General features: G+C 38.1%; 1 protein-coding gene across 2 annotated transcripts in view; it reads right to left on the bottom strand.

Moving 5' to 3' along the window:
• Positions 1-18400, bottom strand: part of DNA2 (DNA replication helicase/nuclease 2) — a 52362-nt gene that overhangs the window by 24448 nt on the left and 9514 nt on the right. For both annotated transcript variants that reach the window (XM_040485202.1, XM_040485203.1), the window contains exons 5-8: positions 13803-13934; positions 6738-6957; positions 782-899; positions 66-231 (exon numbers count right to left, since the gene is read on the bottom strand). In XM_040485202.1, coding sequence (XP_040341136.1) covers positions 66-231; positions 782-899; positions 6738-6957; positions 13803-13934 — 636 coding nt within the window. The remainder of the gene's footprint in view (positions 1-65; positions 232-781; positions 900-6737; positions 6958-13802; positions 13935-18400) is intronic.

The raw sequence follows: 18400 nt of genomic DNA on the forward strand, positions 1-18400 counted from the left end.
TAAATCCTTTTAAGTTGAGTAAATACTTAACTGGAACGAATACTTTTGGAAGGCAATGTTTTTACCTGCTATAAAGAGCACAGTTGCCAACATGTGAACAGTATTTACAAGTTTGCTCTTCCTCAATTATTTGTGGCAAAGGAGCAAGGTTTGTCTTCTCCTTTCCAACAGAAGATTTGCTAATACGGTTAGACAAAGAGAATGCCATCTGGTTTCTTAGCCTTAATAATTCTATGGGGGAAAAAGGGGGGTAGTTTAAGAATTAAGTAAAGCTTATTACATATCCTTCTCACATAAAGCTTTCAGATTTAAAAACATAAAACAACATTCGTACTTCCCATTACACTAGAATAACCACTGTTAACAAATTGGCATATATTTCCTTCAACTTTTGCTCACTTGATAAGTTCTTTTAAACAACCATATATCTCATAAACAGTAAATATTGTGAAGTTGGTATTTATAATTAAATTTTAAGGATGAATACAGCTATCTAGAATGTCTCAAATATAAGACAGGAAGCTTAAAATAAATTTTTGAACAATAAAACTTTAAAAGGTTAATGTTTTCATCTATATAGTATATTGTTCAAAGTCTTTTAAAAATATACCACAATCAATCAATCAATGAATCAATCAATCCACAACTACACATTACAACCTGTATTAGGCCTAGCAAATATAGTGGATACTGCCAGGTATATACACAGATTGCCAAAGGTTAAAGGAAAAAAAAAAACAAACAAAACCCAGGGAAGTAAATTGAGAGAGAACAGCTCAACCTCTTTTATCAAGATGTTTGGCGGGCACAGGGTACATGTGGCCAGTCTTGAGGTAAAGGAGCAGGCCGGCCTCTGGATCAGCTCTCCTCTCTTGACTTAGCAGTGTGTACAGAACAAGCTGTGAAAAAACATTGTACATTTTGTCAAATAAAACTTGAGCTCTCATATTTCCATGCATGTTTAGCAATCAACACATATTGTAATTTTAAAATCAAAAGGTCAATGAAGTTATTTCCATTTTGAAAACAATACAAGGCAAATTAGTAGAGGTAACAGGATAATTCAATGACAAATATTTAATTTTCATAACATGACCACTGTTTATACTTCTCAGTTTTACACCAAAAAGAGATACACAGAATTTTTCTTAGTAAATATTTAGATTTCCAATAAATTAAAGAGGGAAATTAACCAAACTATATTTCACATTCTGAAGTTAACAGACTTTAGACACTATTTTCCCTGTTTAAAATAAGTGAACTAAATAAAATAAATAAAATAAGTGAACTAAACACAAAAATGCGTATTACTTATGTCATAGTTACTGGGACAACTAAGTGAGACTAACTCTACAGTGTTCACTGCTTTTTGCAGAGCATGAGTCATTATTAACTGTGTTAAATTTATGTGGTGCTCTCCTGGGAAACCATCTAAGACAAGTTAGAAACAGCTGGTTTACAGTTCGTGAAAACACTTTAGCAGTAATGGCAAGTCATTCAGTCACAGACACCCTACTAACAAGTTAGCTTGTTTTCCAAGAGATTTCCAAGATGAAAATGTTGAATGATTTGTCTTTAAATCATTCTAAAATACCAACACCAGTCATTGTAATTAACATGCCTACATAGGTCAAATTATAATTACATTCTTGTTTTCTAAGCTATATTTAAAATATAATGGGGCACCTGGCTGGCTCAGTCAGTAGAGCATAAGACTCTTGATCTCGGGCTTGAGTTGGAGCCCCCCATTGCATGTAAAGATTACTTAAAAATAAAATATATATTTTAAATTTTATTTATTTTGAGAGAGAGAGCATGCACACAAAAGCTGGGGAGGGGCAGAGAGACAGAGAGAGAGAGAGAGAGAGAGAGAGAGAGAGAGAGAATATCCCAAGCAGGCTCCTGGCTGTCAACACAGAACCTGATGTGGTGCTTGATCCCAAATCAAGATGCCCTTACATAATATCCTGATGAAGGGCTGTTGCTTCAATATTTGAGCCTATGAAGCATGTTTTGGGAGGCAGTTTTACAAACATACTACTCGTGTTCGTGTTCCCTGATACAGCATAGGTACCAAATAAAACTTTTGAAAAACTTTTTTAAATTAAAATGAATCCATAAGTGACAGGGTAGAGCCTTGGGGCTGTAGACCAAGGGAGTCATCTGAAATTGTTTCCTTCTGTGATATTTTTCCCTCCAAAGGAACTGAGGCAGAAGGAAGGAATATAAAGAACTCTGATGCTGGAACTTATTAGAAGGGAAAAGTATCTGAAATGACATTTTCTTATATTGTAACAAAAGGAAATTGGGTTGAAATTTTACAGTATTATTATAATTCAACTGTATCACAAGTTAAACAGGTTTTGTTTTTTTTTTTTATAAGCTGGTTTAGATATCATAGCTCCATATAATATTTTTCCTTTAAAAAATGTGTTTTGGGTGCCTGGGTGGCTCAGTCAGTTAGGCATCTAACTTTGGCTCAGGTCATGATCTCATGGTTTGTGAGTTTGAGCCCTGCATCAGGCTCTGTGCTGACAGCTCAGAGCCTGGAGCCTGCTTTGGATTCTATGTCTTCTCTCTCTTCTGCCCACCCCCCCACCCTGCCCCCATTCATGTTCTGTCTCCATCTCTCTCTCAAAAATAAATAAACATTACAAACATTTTTTTTAAAAATGTGTTTTAGGGGTGCCTGGCTGGCTCAGTCAGCAGAGCATGTGACTCTCTTCATGTCAAGGTTGGGAATTCAAACCCCATGCTGAGAGCTTACTTTATTTATTTATTTTTTTTTTTAATTTTTTTTCAACGTTTATTTATTTTTGGGATAGAGAGAGACAGAGCATGAACGGGGGAGGGGCAGAGAGAGAGGGAGACACAGAATCGGAAACAGGCTCCAGGCTCTGAGCCATCAGCCCAGAGCCCAACGTGGGGCTCGAACTCATGGACCGCGAGATCGTGACCTGGTTGAAGTCGGACGCTTAACCGACTGCGCCACCCAGGCGCCCCTGAGAGCTTACTTTAAAAAAATAACAAAATTGGGGCTCCTGGGTGGCTAAGTTGGTTCAGCATCTGACTGGCTCAGGCCATGATCTCATGATTCATGGGTTTGAGTCTCACATCAGACTCTGCACTGTCAGCACAAAGCCTGTGTGGGATTCTCTCTCTCCTTCTTTCTCTGCCCCTTCCCTGCTCTTTCTCTCTCTCAAATAAATAAACTTAAAAAAAAAAAAAAAGACAAAAAAATAACAAAATTTAGGGGGGCCTGGGGAGCTCAGTTGTTTGAGCATCTGACTCTTGATTTCTGCTCAGGTCATGATCTCATGGTCCATGAGATCGACCCCACGTGGGGCTCAGTGCTGAGTGTGAAGCCTTCTTGGGATTCTCTTTCCCTCTCTCTCTGCCCCTTCCCCATGTGCTCTCTCCTGCTCTCAATAAATAAACAAACAGAAAAAAAAAAAAAAGAAAAAAGACATGAGTTTTGGTAACATCCATTTATAAAGACCTTCCTTAAATTAAGTTAGTCTGTAACATGAGCTTTTTCTGCATTACCAAAGTGAAACAGTCAGATCTTCTAAGAGGGGATATATATCTTTCCTCATCCCCAATACCTATATAACTCAATGGTTTACTATAATTTCTTCAATGTCTCTTTTTTACTTTTTGTTGTTGTTGTTAATTTTAGAGAGAGAGAGAGGGAGAGAGAGAGAGAACGCACACACATGACTAGGGGAAAGTGGCAGAGGGAGAGAGAATCATAAGCAGGCTCCATCTTCTGCCCAGAGCCCAACCTGGGGCTCAATCCCACGACCCTGGGGTCATGACCTGAGCGGAAATTAAGAGTCAGATTCTCAACCCACTGAGCCACCCAGGCGCCTCTCCTTCATTCTTTTTTTTTTTTTTTAATTTTTTTTTTTCAACATTTATTTATTTTTGGGACAGAGAGAGACACAGCATGAACGGGGGAGGGGCAGAGAGAGAGGGAGACACAGAATCGGAAACAGGCTCCAGGCTCTGAGCCATCAGCCCAGCTCAGCCCAGCCCCGACGCGGGGCTCGAACCCACGGACCGCGAGATCATGACCTGGCTGAAGTCGGACGCCCAACCGACTGCGCCACCCAGGCGCCCCTCTCCTTCATTCTTGAATAGTGAATATGCAATATAAATTCCAATATTTAAAAAAAAAAAAAAAATTTTTTTAACGTTTATTTATTTTTGAGACAGAGAGAGAGCATGAATGGGGGAGGGTCAGAGAGACAGAGACACAGAATCTGAAACAGGCTTCAGGCTCCGAGCTGTCAGCACAGAGCCCGACGCGGGGCTCAAACTCACAGACCGCGAGATCATGACCTGAGCCGAAGTCGGCCGCCCAACCGACTGAGCCACCCAGGCGCCCCATAAATTCCAATATTTTGGTTGAGCCTTGCTCTAATCATTTTCCTCGTGTTTTAATACAAGAAATACTATTTTATTCTTAAAATTCTTCTTGTAGCTTCTCTTCTTGCAAAGATAAAAGTTTCAACTGACTAAAATTAATTTCAATTAATATTCTTTGTATACAATATTCTTGAAGGTAAAGTCAGAATGGCAACCTTAGAATGTCTTTGAATCTTGACAACTTTAGATGCTAAAATGCTTTTATATTTCTCTTCCTTTTAGCAATCAAAAGTGATGTCAATCAAACTTGTCATTAAAAAAAAAGTAAAATTTTCAGTCACATGTACATAGAACACTTTTTTTCAAATCTCTGACTTCAAAAACAGCTTTTCTTATATCTTGGCATGATTTTCCTTCCTCAAGAGAGCTTTAATCTTTAATTAATTTAATATTTAATTCATTATTTTAGCCCTTCCTGTATTGCCAAAGTGAAAAGTTCAAGTCTTCTAATAGCAGAAATCTATTTTTTCCTCTACCTCCAATATCTGTAAAACCCAATAAGGGGTGAAACACCAATTCCCAAATGGAAAAGCTTGCATGGGAACATTTGGTGATGGGTATACAATTAAGAATGGTGAGACAGATTTAATGAGAACAAGTCCCTTTAATCGCTGATTAAGTATTTTGAATCTGAACAGTACTTTATATAAAATCTGTTGAAACTAAAAAAAAAAAAAAAAAAAAAAAATCTGCTAAAATATCATGTAAAATTCCAAGGGCAAAAGGAAATTTAAGTTATATTACAAATGCTATGTTATTATATTATTTATTCCCATAATATATATTATACCATAAAAATACAATAATAGTACTATCTTTTAGTTTTACCTTTGTTGGTATAAAACTGTCTAGAACATAAATAAACTTAAAAAAATATTTGGGGCATCTGGGCTCAGTCAGTTAAGCATCCAACTCTTGATTTTGGCTCGGGGCATCATCTTGCAGTTGGTGGGTTCAAGCCCCACATTGGGCTCTGCACTGATAGTATGGAGCCTGCCTGGGATTCTCTCTCCCCTTGTCTCTCTCTCTGCTCCTCCTCCACATGTGCGCGCTCTCTCTCTCAAAATAAATAAATAAGCTTAAAAAAAAAACCACAACTGTTTAGAATATGCCACAGACTGCCAATGTGGAGATGGGCAGAGGGAATGAAAATAATGAGAAAATTGGGAGGGGCGGATGGGCTAAATAGGTAAGGGGCAGTAAGGAATCTACTGAAATCACTGTTGTACTATATGACAACTAACTTGAATGTAAATTTAAAAAAATAAATTAAATGAAAAATAAAAAAAATTTCAAAAAGAAAATAATTAGAAAACAAAATAAAATTTCATGTTAATTGCTTTAAGTCATTATAAATAATATAAATTCCAGATCGTTTTGGAAGACAATAAAAGACTGTTGGGTTTATACATACCAAATACAAATCCATATTACTTTAAGATTTCTCAGAAACTTTAATACGCTAACATGCATCATTACATCTTCAAATATACTTGGTTTCTGCAACTTTTATCACCAAAGAATTATTTTTTTAGGAGTATCTGTTTCATAGTTTGGCAGCATAAACTTGGCAACACTGGCCTACAAATTCAGCTATCATATTTCTTTGCTGGGGAAAACTTTCTGCTATAGCTATGTATACATTTATAAACAAATTGAGTACTCTGGGTACGTCCCAAATTGAAAAGGACTGAGGGGCTCCTGGCTGGCTCAGTTAGAAGAACATATGACTCTTGATTTAGGAGTCATGAGTTTGAGCCCCATGTTGGGTGTAGAGATTATTTAAAAAAAAAAAAAAAAAAACTATATGAAACTTAAATAACAATTATACAAATTGAACCAAAATATGTAAGCAGACCTACATTTTTTTCAAACCTATTTTTTTTTTATTGTTTTAATGTTTTATTTATTTTTGAGAGCGAGAAAGAGAGGGAGACAGAGTATGAGCGGGGAAGAGGCAGGGAGAGAGGGAGACACAGAATCTGAAGCAGGCTCGAGGCTCTGAACTGTCAACACAGGGCCCGCATGGGACTAGCACCCACAAACCATGAGATCATGACTTAAGCTCAAGTCAGACGTTTAACCGACTGAGCCACCCAGGCGCCCCAAATATGTATATTTTTTAAATGTGTATTTATTTTGAGAGAGAGTGCAAGTGGAGAAGGGGTAGAGAGAGAGAATCTCAAGCACGACACACGACTTGATCTACAAACCATGAGATGACTTGAGCCAAAATCAAGAATCAGACACTTAACCAACTGACCCACCCAGAAACTCCCAATTTTCTTATTAAGACTTATACCCACCTGACTACGATGTTCAATAGAATTTAATTCTTTGCCAGTTTTAAGTTCCAAAGGCATTATCTTATATTTCGTTTTATATCCTCGATGTATTTTCACACCAACTGTGACATCTATTTTGCCTTTCAATCCAAACCTAGGGGACCAAATGCTTTCTTCAATATCCAATGAATTTATGACTTCAATATTACATGTTGAATTATTGTTACTACCATCACTTGGCCTAAAAAACAAAACACAAAAATACTTAATTAGAACACTCAGCTCGTTTCTCATATGCTGGCATTAACTTCATTTTACAACAGAGAATGTGGGGATGGGAAACCATCCACATACCTTTATAGCAGTGATTCTCAAAGTGTGGCTCCTAGACTGGCAGCATCAGCATCACCTGGGAACTTGTTATAAAAGCAAATTCTCAGGCTCCACTCCAGACCTACTCAATCAGAAACTCTCTAGGTGAAGCCAAGCAATTTGTTTCACAAACTCTGCAAGTGATCCTGATGCATGCTCAAGTTTGAGAACTGCTATCCTATAGCCTCTAACTAATGTAATTTAAATTTTCTTAAATGTTTATCATCTATCCTTTTCAGTTCATTTCTACTACAATCTTCCTAACTTGGGCCTTTAAATTCCCCAGTCCTAGATTACTACAGAAGTCTATTTAGACTATGGAAGCCACAATACCAATCTGAATATTCTGGTACACAATTATTACACTGATTAATATAAAATGGCTTGAATATGGTTGCACCCAGGGTAGCAAAGGTGTGTTCTTCATTAACACCATATTAAACTGTGTATGAGCTACCTTTCCCCATCACCTATGCAGTGTGTGTCTTGATTATCCAACACTTCACCGCTATACTCCCCACAACTATCTTCAAAAGGACCTCATGTGCTCCTACATTTCCTCATTGTTTTCTTTACTTAATCATTAAATGAATCCATCTCTGTCACTATCGATATTTAAAACTAAGTACTCAGCATTGTTGTTTGTATTACAAGAGGTTCTGAGTTTAATATCTTAACTGTTAAAAAAGCCAAGAGCACAGGAAGGAGGAAAAAAAAAATCTATAAACATCAAAGGAATTAGGGGATGAAAATAACTTTCCAAGCCTCTTATACTTTTCTTAGATCTAAGATTTAATCTAAAATAATCTAAGATTTATTTTCAGAGCAGTAAGTTATTCTTCAGGAGAAAAGTCAGATAAGCACTAACTTTTATTAATCCTATTTCAGACTCAAAGCCAAATAAGATATTAAATCTAATGGAAATCTTACATGAAAAGGAAAATTTTTCTAGTAATAAAATGTAGTTTAAGGGCACCTGGGTGACTCAATCAGTTAAGCAGTCTTAATTTCGGCTTGGGTCATGATCTCACGGTTCGTGGGTTTGGGCCCCACATGTGGCTCTGCAATGATGGTGCAGAGCCTGCTTGGCATTCTCTCTCTCCCTCTCTCTCTGCCCCTTCTTGGTTCACAGGCTCACTCTCTCTCAAAAAAAAAAAAAAAAATTTTTTTTAAGTATTTTATGACATATAAAAATTGAGATTTATTATAACCATCAGAATACATGATTTAGTTGACTCTGGTTTACTAATTTTATGTTATTTATTTACATCAGCAGCTATTTCTTAACAAATGAGAATATTTTTTAAGAGAAAAATTGCCACCTTCAGTCACTTTTTTTTTTTAATTTTTTTTAACATTTATTTTTGAGACAGAGAGAGACAGAGCATGAACAGGGGAGGAGCAGAGAGAGAGGGAGACACAGAATCCGAAACAGGCTCCAGACTCTGAGCTGTCAGCACAGAGCCCGACGCGGGGCTTGAACTAACGGAACGTGAGACCATGACCTGAGCCGAAGTCGGATGCTTAACCGACAGAGCCACCCAGGCGCCCCCTTCAGTCACTTTTTTAGCTGTTTCAGGATGCTTCAAATATAATCTCCAGGTATGTATGAAATTCAAGAAAGCTACAACTTATCTGAAATTTCTTAAATATTATTGTTTTCTCTATCCAAATGTTATCTAATCGTGTTATATATTCAAATATGTGGTGAAATAACACAAACTTTATTATTCACAAAATGTTACATATATACTTAATAGAAGATAGGTAATGAAACTGTTAATGTTGCTAATAAAATTCATTCCCCTAGAAAAAAGAGTAATGTGATTTTACACCTAGATCTGTGGAACAAATGACAGTATTTGAATTCAACTACTATGATTTTAATCAACATAATGCTATAAAACTCCTTCAAGAAGGACCTGATGGAGAATAGAGTATCATGAAAATGAAGAAAATCTACATTTACCACCAATTGATGAGAAAGTTGTCTCTTTAAAAGGCTTTTAAAGGTCTCATTCTTGGGATGCCTGGGTGACTTAGTTGGTTAAGCATCTGACTTTGGCATAGGTCATGATGTCACGGCTTGTTAGTTTGAGCCCTGCATCAAGTTCTGTGCTGATAGCTCAGAGCCTGGAGCCTGATTCAGATTCTGTGTCTCTTTCTCTCTCTGCTCCTCCCCTGCTCACACAGTCTCTCTCTCTCTCTCTCTCTCTTTCTCAAAATAAACATTAAAAAATTAAAAAATAAATAAATAAAGGACTCATTCTCTGTGCTATATACTAAGTTTTTTGTTGTCGTTGGTTTGGTTTTGTTTTGTTTTTTTAAAGACTGGCTATAAACTGCTGGGAAAAGGGCACAAGCTAAACTACAGAGGAGTGCCTTCTTCACAGACATATAAGATTCCATTAGAAATAACTGAGACAAAGAAAAATCTTATACCAAAACACAGAGATGAGAACACTGAGCTGGGAATCTTGGTTCCTACTATAGACTCAACTCCATCACTGTTTTTCATATAAAACCTAAACAAGTCACACTACATTTCAAGTCAAAGACAACTCTGAATCCCACCCTTTCCCCAGCTTCCTGATATACTTCTTCCAGCCTACCAAATCCCTTGTTGATCCATCCTAATCCCTCAGCCTCCTTTGATGGAGTCTACTCATCTCCCCCTCTGTCCTTACATAGCACACCCTTACCTCCCAGAGTTCTGTGCCTCTTCTGTTGCCCTGCATGTTTTCTTTGAGCAATGCCCTCCACTCCTATGTTTTCAACTACCAGCAACAGAGTTTTGGAGAGAGTTAGTCTCCCTGTAACACTAGTACCTAGCATAATCCTGAGCACAGACACAGCATATGGAATACATGTTTGCTGAATAGGTTAAGTCCATGAGTCTATGAGAAAATGCAGCTTATGACTGCAAAAACAATAAGTTTTAACCAAAAGAAAAAACATGGAGACAAAATGCTAAAACAATTAAAGAGTAAAAGAAAAGCTAATATCTGAAACAATCATGAAAATGGATATTCACTACAATTTTAACTTTTAAGCAAATTTAAAGAACTCCAAAATAAACAAGAAAGGAAAAGAAAGGTGTGTAGTGTGGGAGGGTAAATAAGGATAAAGAAAGAATTAGGAACAAGAGAAATAAAAAATTCAGCTTGTAATTATTACAGAAAATCAATAGAGACCAGAATGACAGAAATACTACAAAACAATGCAAGGAATCAAGAAAAGAATGACTACTTAATAAACACTTAGTTGTTTATCACAATGAAGACTAAAGTACCAAGATCCATGCCCCATCCTAGACACAGGCAATCTGCTCCAAAGAAATAACAAAGAATGAAGCATTTATAAATTTATAAAAAACACTACAAGGAGAGGCTGGGGGTTGGGTGGGGGACACCTGGGTGTTGGACTTTGGCTCAGGTCATGATCTCACGGTTCACAAGTTCGAGTCTCACATCAGTCTCGCTGCTGTCAGCACAGAGCCCACTTTGGATCCTCTGTCCCCTTCTCTCTGCTGCTGCCCAGCTTGCATGCGCTCTCTTTCTCAAAAATAAATAAACACTGAAAAAAAACAAAACACTACAAGGGGGCACCTAGGTGGCTCAGTCAGTTAAGCATCCTACTCTTGATTTCAGCTCAGGTCATCATCCCAGGGTCGTGGGATTGAGCCCTGGAGTCTGCTTAAGATTTTCTCATTTCTTCTGCCCCCCTCTCTGCTCAAGTGTTCTCTCTCTCTAAAAAAAATTAAATTAAATTTAGTTTATTTTTAAAGTTTAATTTATAAATAAATATGTATTTCAAAATCAAAAAAATAATAAAATAATATAAAAATCTAAATCCTGGCAAACTGATTGTGGTAATGGTGCACAACTCTACAAATATACTGAGAGTCACTGAACTGTAAATAATAATAATAAAATAAATAAAAATAATTAAGGGGCGCCTGGGTGGCGCAGTCGGTTAAGCGTCCGACTTCAGCCAGGTCACGATCTCGCGGTCCGTGAGTTCGAGCCCCGCGTCGGGCTCTGGGCTGATGGCTCGGAGCCTGGAGCCTGTTTCCGATTCTGTGTCTCCCTCTCTCTCTGCCCCTCCCCCGTTCATGCTCTGTCTCTCTCCGTCCCAAAAATAAATGAACGTTGAAAAAAAAAATTAAAAACAAAACAAAACAAAACAAAAATAATTAAAATCCTGCTGGCAGATATAGGATTTCTTAAATTATCATTTTTTTAAAGCTTATTTATTTATTTTTGAGAGACAAAGAAAGAGGGTGAGCAAGGGAGGGGGCAGAGAAAGGGAGGGAGAGAATCCCAAGCAGGCTCCATGCTATCAGCACAGAGCCCAATGCAGGGGGAAGAGCAGAGAGACAGAGACGAAGAGAAAATCCCAAGAAACTTCTGTGCTGCCTGACTTGGGGCTGGATCTCACAACTGTGAGATCAAAACCTGAGCCAAAATCAAGAGTCTGACACTTAACCGACTGAGCCACCCAGGCACCCCAGACACAGGACATTAAACATTACTAGCAACCTTCTAAAATGATTACAAAATTCTCAGAGAATTCTAGCAATATGTAAAATGTTGTAAAATTTCTAAATATCTTTGATGAAATAGTCCACTTCTGAGATTTCAATGCCAGGAAATAAGTGTTCTCATAGTCAACCCTTCCACTAGTGTACCCTCATTCCTTCTCCATACTCAAGACATAACTGAACTCTCCCATCTCTCAGGATGAATTCTGCCTTCTCTGTGGAACTCTCCCTGTCAGCATATGAACATGTCATACTTCCCATCTTCAAAACAACAGCAAATCTCTCTTAACCCCACATGAGCCTCTGCCTACCATTCCATTTCTGTGTGTTCTTTCATAGAACAACCTCTCAGTATGGTTGTCTAACTCCCTGTCTCCAAATCCTCCTCTACCAGTCTCTCTTGATGCCCTTCTAAACACACCTGCTCCCCTAGAATCACTGCTGACTATTCTTTCCCTCTTACTCCACATCCAATCCAAAATCTATCAGTTCCACCTCTCAAGTCTGACCAAAATCCAACTGATTCTCATCACTTCCACAACTCTCACTGTGGTCTAAGCCACCGGCTTCTCTTACTTGGAATTCTCGAAAGAGCCTCCAAATTGGTCTACCTCTGCCCTTAGCCTACATCATAGTCCCAAAAAAGCAGCCAGAATGAGCCTTTTAAAAGTAAATCTGAGCAATGCATAAACTAGTACAGGGGTTAAGTCACACAGCTAAATTGTGGCAAAACTGGGATTCACATCTGGTCTCAGTATCTCCTTTTTTCTTTATTAAAAAAAAATTTTTTTTTAATGTTTATTTTTGAGAGATAGAGTGCAAGAGGGGGAGGGGCAGAGAGAGGAGACACAGAATCTGAAGCAGGATCCAGGCTTAGAGGTGTCAGCAGTGCCTGATGCAGGGCTTGAATCCATAGAAATGCAAGATCATGACATGAATCTAAGTCAGACACTTAACCAACTAAGCCAACCCAGTCACTGCTGTCCTTTGAACCAGGGAACCTCAGAAAACAAATTGATCAAAGGAACTGACGGTTCCCAAGATTTCTGTTGCACAAGTCTTAAACAAGTTATTCAGATCACAAAATGTCCTGAGATAAAATACTAAGAATATTGAAAACAAATATTAAGAATATTAAGAAAAAGTTAAGAATATTTACATGAATGGAAGCCGTGCCTATTCAAAAAAAAAAGAAAAAGAAAATGTTGCTCATTTAAAAAAAAAAAAAGTTAAATCAAAACCCTCTGTGCAAACTCTCCAGTGGCTTCTTATCTAATCAGAACAGCAGCCAAAGTCCTGACATGGCTTCTTCCAAGGCCCCAGGAAAGCTACTTCTGCTCCTTCCTGTCTCACTCTGCTCCGGCCACCCTGGCAAGTGTGCATCACCCAGGGCTTTTACCTGGAACGTTCTTCCTGGACACAGCTGCACGGTTACCTCCTTGATTTCCTTCAGGCTTCACCTCAACACCAGCTTATTACAGAGGCCTTTCACAACCATTCAGTGGAAACATGTCCCACCACCACCACTACCAACTCCACTTTCCTTCTCACATTATTCCACACTGCATTTATCACAATCCAGCCCCCTGTTATTTACTTGTTCAGTAGTCTAGAAGCACCTTGAAGTCAGCTGCTTTTTTTTCATACGATAATCCCAGCACATAGAACATCATTACTTGGCACATATTAAGCATTCAATAAATATTTCTTGAATGAGTAAATAATGAAAGAGAAAAAAAAAGTATTACCTATTATCAATGCTACTTTAAGGAGGAAAACAATAAAATCCCAATGCCAAACAGCATTAAATGGTTAAATGCAGGATTTAAACATAAAGCACAAATCCACAGGACAATCAACAGATGACATAGTCCATATATGATAGTAATAGAAATATATATGAAATTAGGACCCCCACAATATTTACAAATTGGTTATTTAAAAAACATACTGACATACAAAAATCAGAAGAGTTTATTATAGTGAAAATAGAATTTTTATTCACTAGATTATTTTTGGTTTTGGAAAGACACTCAGAACTGTAATTTATAAAATAAGCAAACAAAAGCTAGTTGTAATAACTTGACCTTTTAAAAAGCTTTAATTCAACATACAGAATAAAATCCTAATCTGAACATATGAACACCATATAAACAAAATGAGTTTCTTACAGAGAGAGCTGCATCTGAGGGAAGTCAGTTGAAATATATTTATGCATGAAATCTCCGGCCCATTTAGAAAATGAAGGAAGATACTCCTCTACTTCTTGTTTTATCTCATCTTGATTCAAATTTAAGCGATACCTGCCAAAATAAGAGATTAAACATGAAAGCATGAATATGAAAAAAGTAAGTAAGGACAAAAATATCCAAATAAGCAACTTAAGTTACTCAGCAACTAATTAACGGATATATAACGCGGTGTATACATGGGGCACTTGGCTGGCTCAATCATAGAACATATAACTCTTGATCTCAGGGTCATGAGTTCAAGCCCCACATTGGGGATAGAGTTTACTTAAAAAATAAATAAATAAAATCTTCTGTTGGGGTGCCTGGATAGCTCAGTTAAGTGCCTGACTTCAGCTCAGGTCATGATCTCATGGTTGGTGGGTTCAAGCCCATTTGGGGCTCGCTGCTGTTAGCACAGAGCCCGCTTCGGATCCTCTGTCCTCCCTACTCTCTGCCCCTTCCCTGCTCATGCACTCTCTCTCAATAATAAACAGACATTTTTAAAAAAATCTTTTTTTAATGTGGTACATATGTACAATGGAATATTATTCAACCTTAAAAATAAAGAGAGCAGAACCCTCTGAGCCCTCCAAAACTGGTTCAGCAGGGAAGACAAAATTAGCAACCCTAGCTCTGCCAAGATTGTGTCTCCTGGGCATAGCAGCAACCTCAAGCTGAAAGAGAAGCTGAAATTCCTCAAGCCAGAGAGCAACTGCTAATACCAAAATACCCCAAATGATCATACATTCAGAATACCAGAGGCAAAGGTTATCCTTACAAAAGGCTGCTTCAAATCTGGCAACTTCCAGTTGATAAAAGAAGACGTAGGCGAGAATGCGGGAAAACAAGGATTCATGTAAACTAATACAATGCCTATAGAGAACAATTTGGCAATAATTATCAAAAATGTTATTTATTTTTGGGGCGCCTGGGTGGCTCAGTCGGTTAAGCATCCAATTTCAGTTCAGGTCATGACCTCACAGCTCATGAGTTCAAGCCCCATATTAGGCTCTGTGCTGACAGTTCAGAGCCTGGAGCCTGCTTCAGATTCTGTGTCTCCGTCTCACTCTGCCACTACCCTGCTCATGCTCTCTTTCCTTCAAAAATAAATATTTCAGGGGCGCCTGGGTGGCGCAGTCGGTTAAGTGTCCGACTTCAACCAGGTCACGATCTCGCGGTCCGTGAGTTCGAGCCCTGCGTCGGGCTCTGGGCTGATGGCTCGGAGCCTGGAGCCTGTTTCCGATTCTGTGTCTCCCTCTCTCTCTGCCCCTCCCCCGTTCATGCTCTGTCTCTCTCTGTCCCAAAAATAAATAAACATTGAAAAAAAAAATTAAAAAAAAAATAATAAAAAAATAATAAATATTTCAATAAATATTTTTTTAATGTTTATTTATTTAAATAATCTCTACACTCAACATGGGGCTCAAACTCACAACCCCAAGATCAAGAGTCACATGCTATTCCAACTGAGTCAGCCAGCCTCAGTATTCAAAATACTAGATGTACCCAGACTAGATCCTGTCCTGGAGGGGAAAAGATGGTATGAAGGAAGGACATTATTGGACAAAAGTGTGGACAGATCAGACAAAAGTATTTTACCAATATTAAATTTCCTGACGTTGAAACCATATTGTGATTACATAAAAGAAAAGCCTAATCTTAGGAAACACACACTATACATTATGATTTTTTACTTCAGGGGCATAAGCCCTGAGCCCATCTGGCTCATCATTAGTGACAACGAGCCATGAGCAAAGTCCTTGGCTAGCAGCAAGCTGCCTCATCAAGCACTTAGGCCCCTCACCCAGCCATCAAACATCACCACGTGCCTGGCCCCAACCACAACAGAGAGTATGGGGAGTAAAGGCCTGAAGGCAAGGTGAGCAAGATCAGTTCTTCCCATTGCAGTAAGCATCCTGAGCCCACAGGGCACCCCAGAATGTCCAGGGCCCTGCTCAATCTGTTCTATGGCTAGCATCTTCATGGTATACAGCCCATTGTGTATACCAGATGTATACTACACAACCTTAGGGGAAAAAAATCTATACACACGCACACACACATTTAGCAGATGAATCTGAGTAAACAGTACATGAGTGTTGACTGCACTAATCTTGCAACTTTTCTTTAAATTTGAAATTATTTCCAAATAAAAAGATTTTTTAAATGTTTTAAGTGTACATATTCTGTGGCCCAACAATTCCACTTCTAAGTATTTAACCCAATATATGCCTCACAGGCGTGAAATAAAAGATGTATAAAGGTATTTCTTAGGGGTGCCTTACTTAGTACAGCATACAACTCTTGATCTCAGGGTCGTGAGTTCAAGCTCTGCATTGGGTATGGAGCCTACTTTAAAAAAAATCTTGGGGCACCTTGGTTGAGCATCTGACTTTGGCTCAGAACCCACAGTTCATGGGTTCAAGTGCCATATCAGGTTTTGCGTTGACAGTACAGAGCCTGCTTCGGATTCTGTCTCCCTCTCTCTCTGCCCCTCACCTGTTCAAGCTCTCTCTGTCTCAGAAATAAACATTAAAGAAAATGTTTTTAAATCTTTAAAAAAAAAAAAGTTATCTCTTATAGGATTGCTAATAAAAGCAAAGATTGAAATGTCAAGGAGATACTTAAATATATTACAGTACATCCATACAATGAAACATTATGTCATTATTAATTAAAAATGAGACAGCTTGATGAGTACTGATATGGAATGATCAGCAAGATTTAATCTTTTTTTTTTTTTTTTTTAATTAACGTTTATTTATTTTTGAGACAGAGAGAGACTGAGCATGAACAGGGGAGGGGCAGAGAGAGAGGGAGACACAGAATCAGAAGCAGACTCTAGGCTCTGAGCCATCAGCCCAGAGCCCAATGTGGGGCTCGAACTGACGGACCACGAGATCGTGACCTGAGCCGAAGTCGGATGCTTAACAGACTGAGCCACCCAGGCGCCCCAAGATTTAATCTTTAACGTGAACTTAAATCTTTAAGTGAACAATAATATACATGTTATTCTACAATTTACCTAATGAAAAATATATAGGTGTGTGTATGTGTATGTAGGTGTGTATGTGTGTATACACACACACACACACATACACACACACACATACATTGTCACACATAAATGTGTGAAATCTCTGTGAAAGGATATGTAAGAAACTGATAGCAATGGTTGTCTTTAGGGAAAGGAACTAGGTAACAAGTAGGATACAGGGAGAAAGGACTTACTTTTTTACCATATACCTCCTTGTACTATTACAATATGGTAAACACAAATTTATAATCTGTTTAAAAATAATAACATTATTTAAAAAATACCTGCACAATTGGGTACTCATTTCCTTTTTTTATTATTATTTAATTTTTTTAATCTTTATTTTTGAGAGAAAGAGAGAGAATACAAGTGAGGAAGGAGCAGAGAGGAAAACACAGAATCCAAAGCAGGCTCCAGTCTCAAGCTGTCAGCACAAAGCCCAATGTGGGGCTCACTCATGAACCATGAGATCATGACCTGAGCCAAAGTCAGATGCTTAACAGACTGAGCCACCCAGGCACCCTGGGTAATCTTTTCCTAAATAACTCTCTAACCATCATGGAGCCATTCTTTACTGTCATAATCTCCTTAGGCAGATTCTTCCAAGTGTTTTATTTCTTACAGAGCAGGACTCTATTTAAAATCTCCAAACCAGTTCATACTCATTATTTAATGTCTTCTGCATTTAAATTCTCCCTTTTTACCAAAACCCATAAAATACCTAGGAATAAACCTAACCAAAGAGATGAAAAACTATTCACTGAAAACTACAGAAAGCTTATGAAAGAAATTGAAGAAAACACAAAAAAATGGAAAAACAGTCCATACTCATGGATTAGAAGAACAAATACTGTTCAAATGTCAATACTACCCAAACCAATCTACGTATTCAATGCAATCCCTTTCAAAATAACACTGGCATTCTTCACAGAGATAGAACAAACTATCCTGTATGGAACCAGAAAAGACCCTGAGTAAGCCAAAACAATCCTGAAAAAGAAAACCAAAGCCAGAGGCATCACAATTCCACACTTCAAGCTGTATTACAAAGCTATAGTCATCAAGACAGTATGGTACTGGCACATGAACAGACACATAGATCAAGGGAACAGAATAGAGAACACAGAAATAGACCCACAAACATATGGCCAACTAATCTTTGACAAAGCAGGACAGAATATCCAATGGAAAAAAGACAGTCTCGGTGCACCTGGGTGGCTCAGTTGGTTAAGCTTCCAACTTCAGCTCAGGTCATGATCTCACGGTTTGTGAGTTCGAGCCCTATGTTGGACTCTGTGCTGACAGCTCAGAGCCTGGAGCCTGCTTTGGATTCTGTGTCTCATTCTCTGTCTGCCCCTCCCCAACTTGTGCTCTGTGTCTCTATATCTCTCAAAAATAAATGTAAAAAAAAAAATTTTTTTTTTAAAGTTTCTTCAGCAAATGTTGTTGGGAAAACTGGACAGCGACATGCAGAAGAATGAACCTGGACCACTTTCTTACA

The sequence above is a fragment of the Herpailurus yagouaroundi genome, unplaced genomic scaffold, assembly GCF_014898765.1.
Source record: "Herpailurus yagouaroundi ecotype Mexico unplaced genomic scaffold, PumYag 163, whole genome shotgun sequence".
In the NCBI taxonomy this organism is placed as follows: Eukaryota; Metazoa; Chordata; class Mammalia; order Carnivora; family Felidae; genus Herpailurus; species Herpailurus yagouaroundi.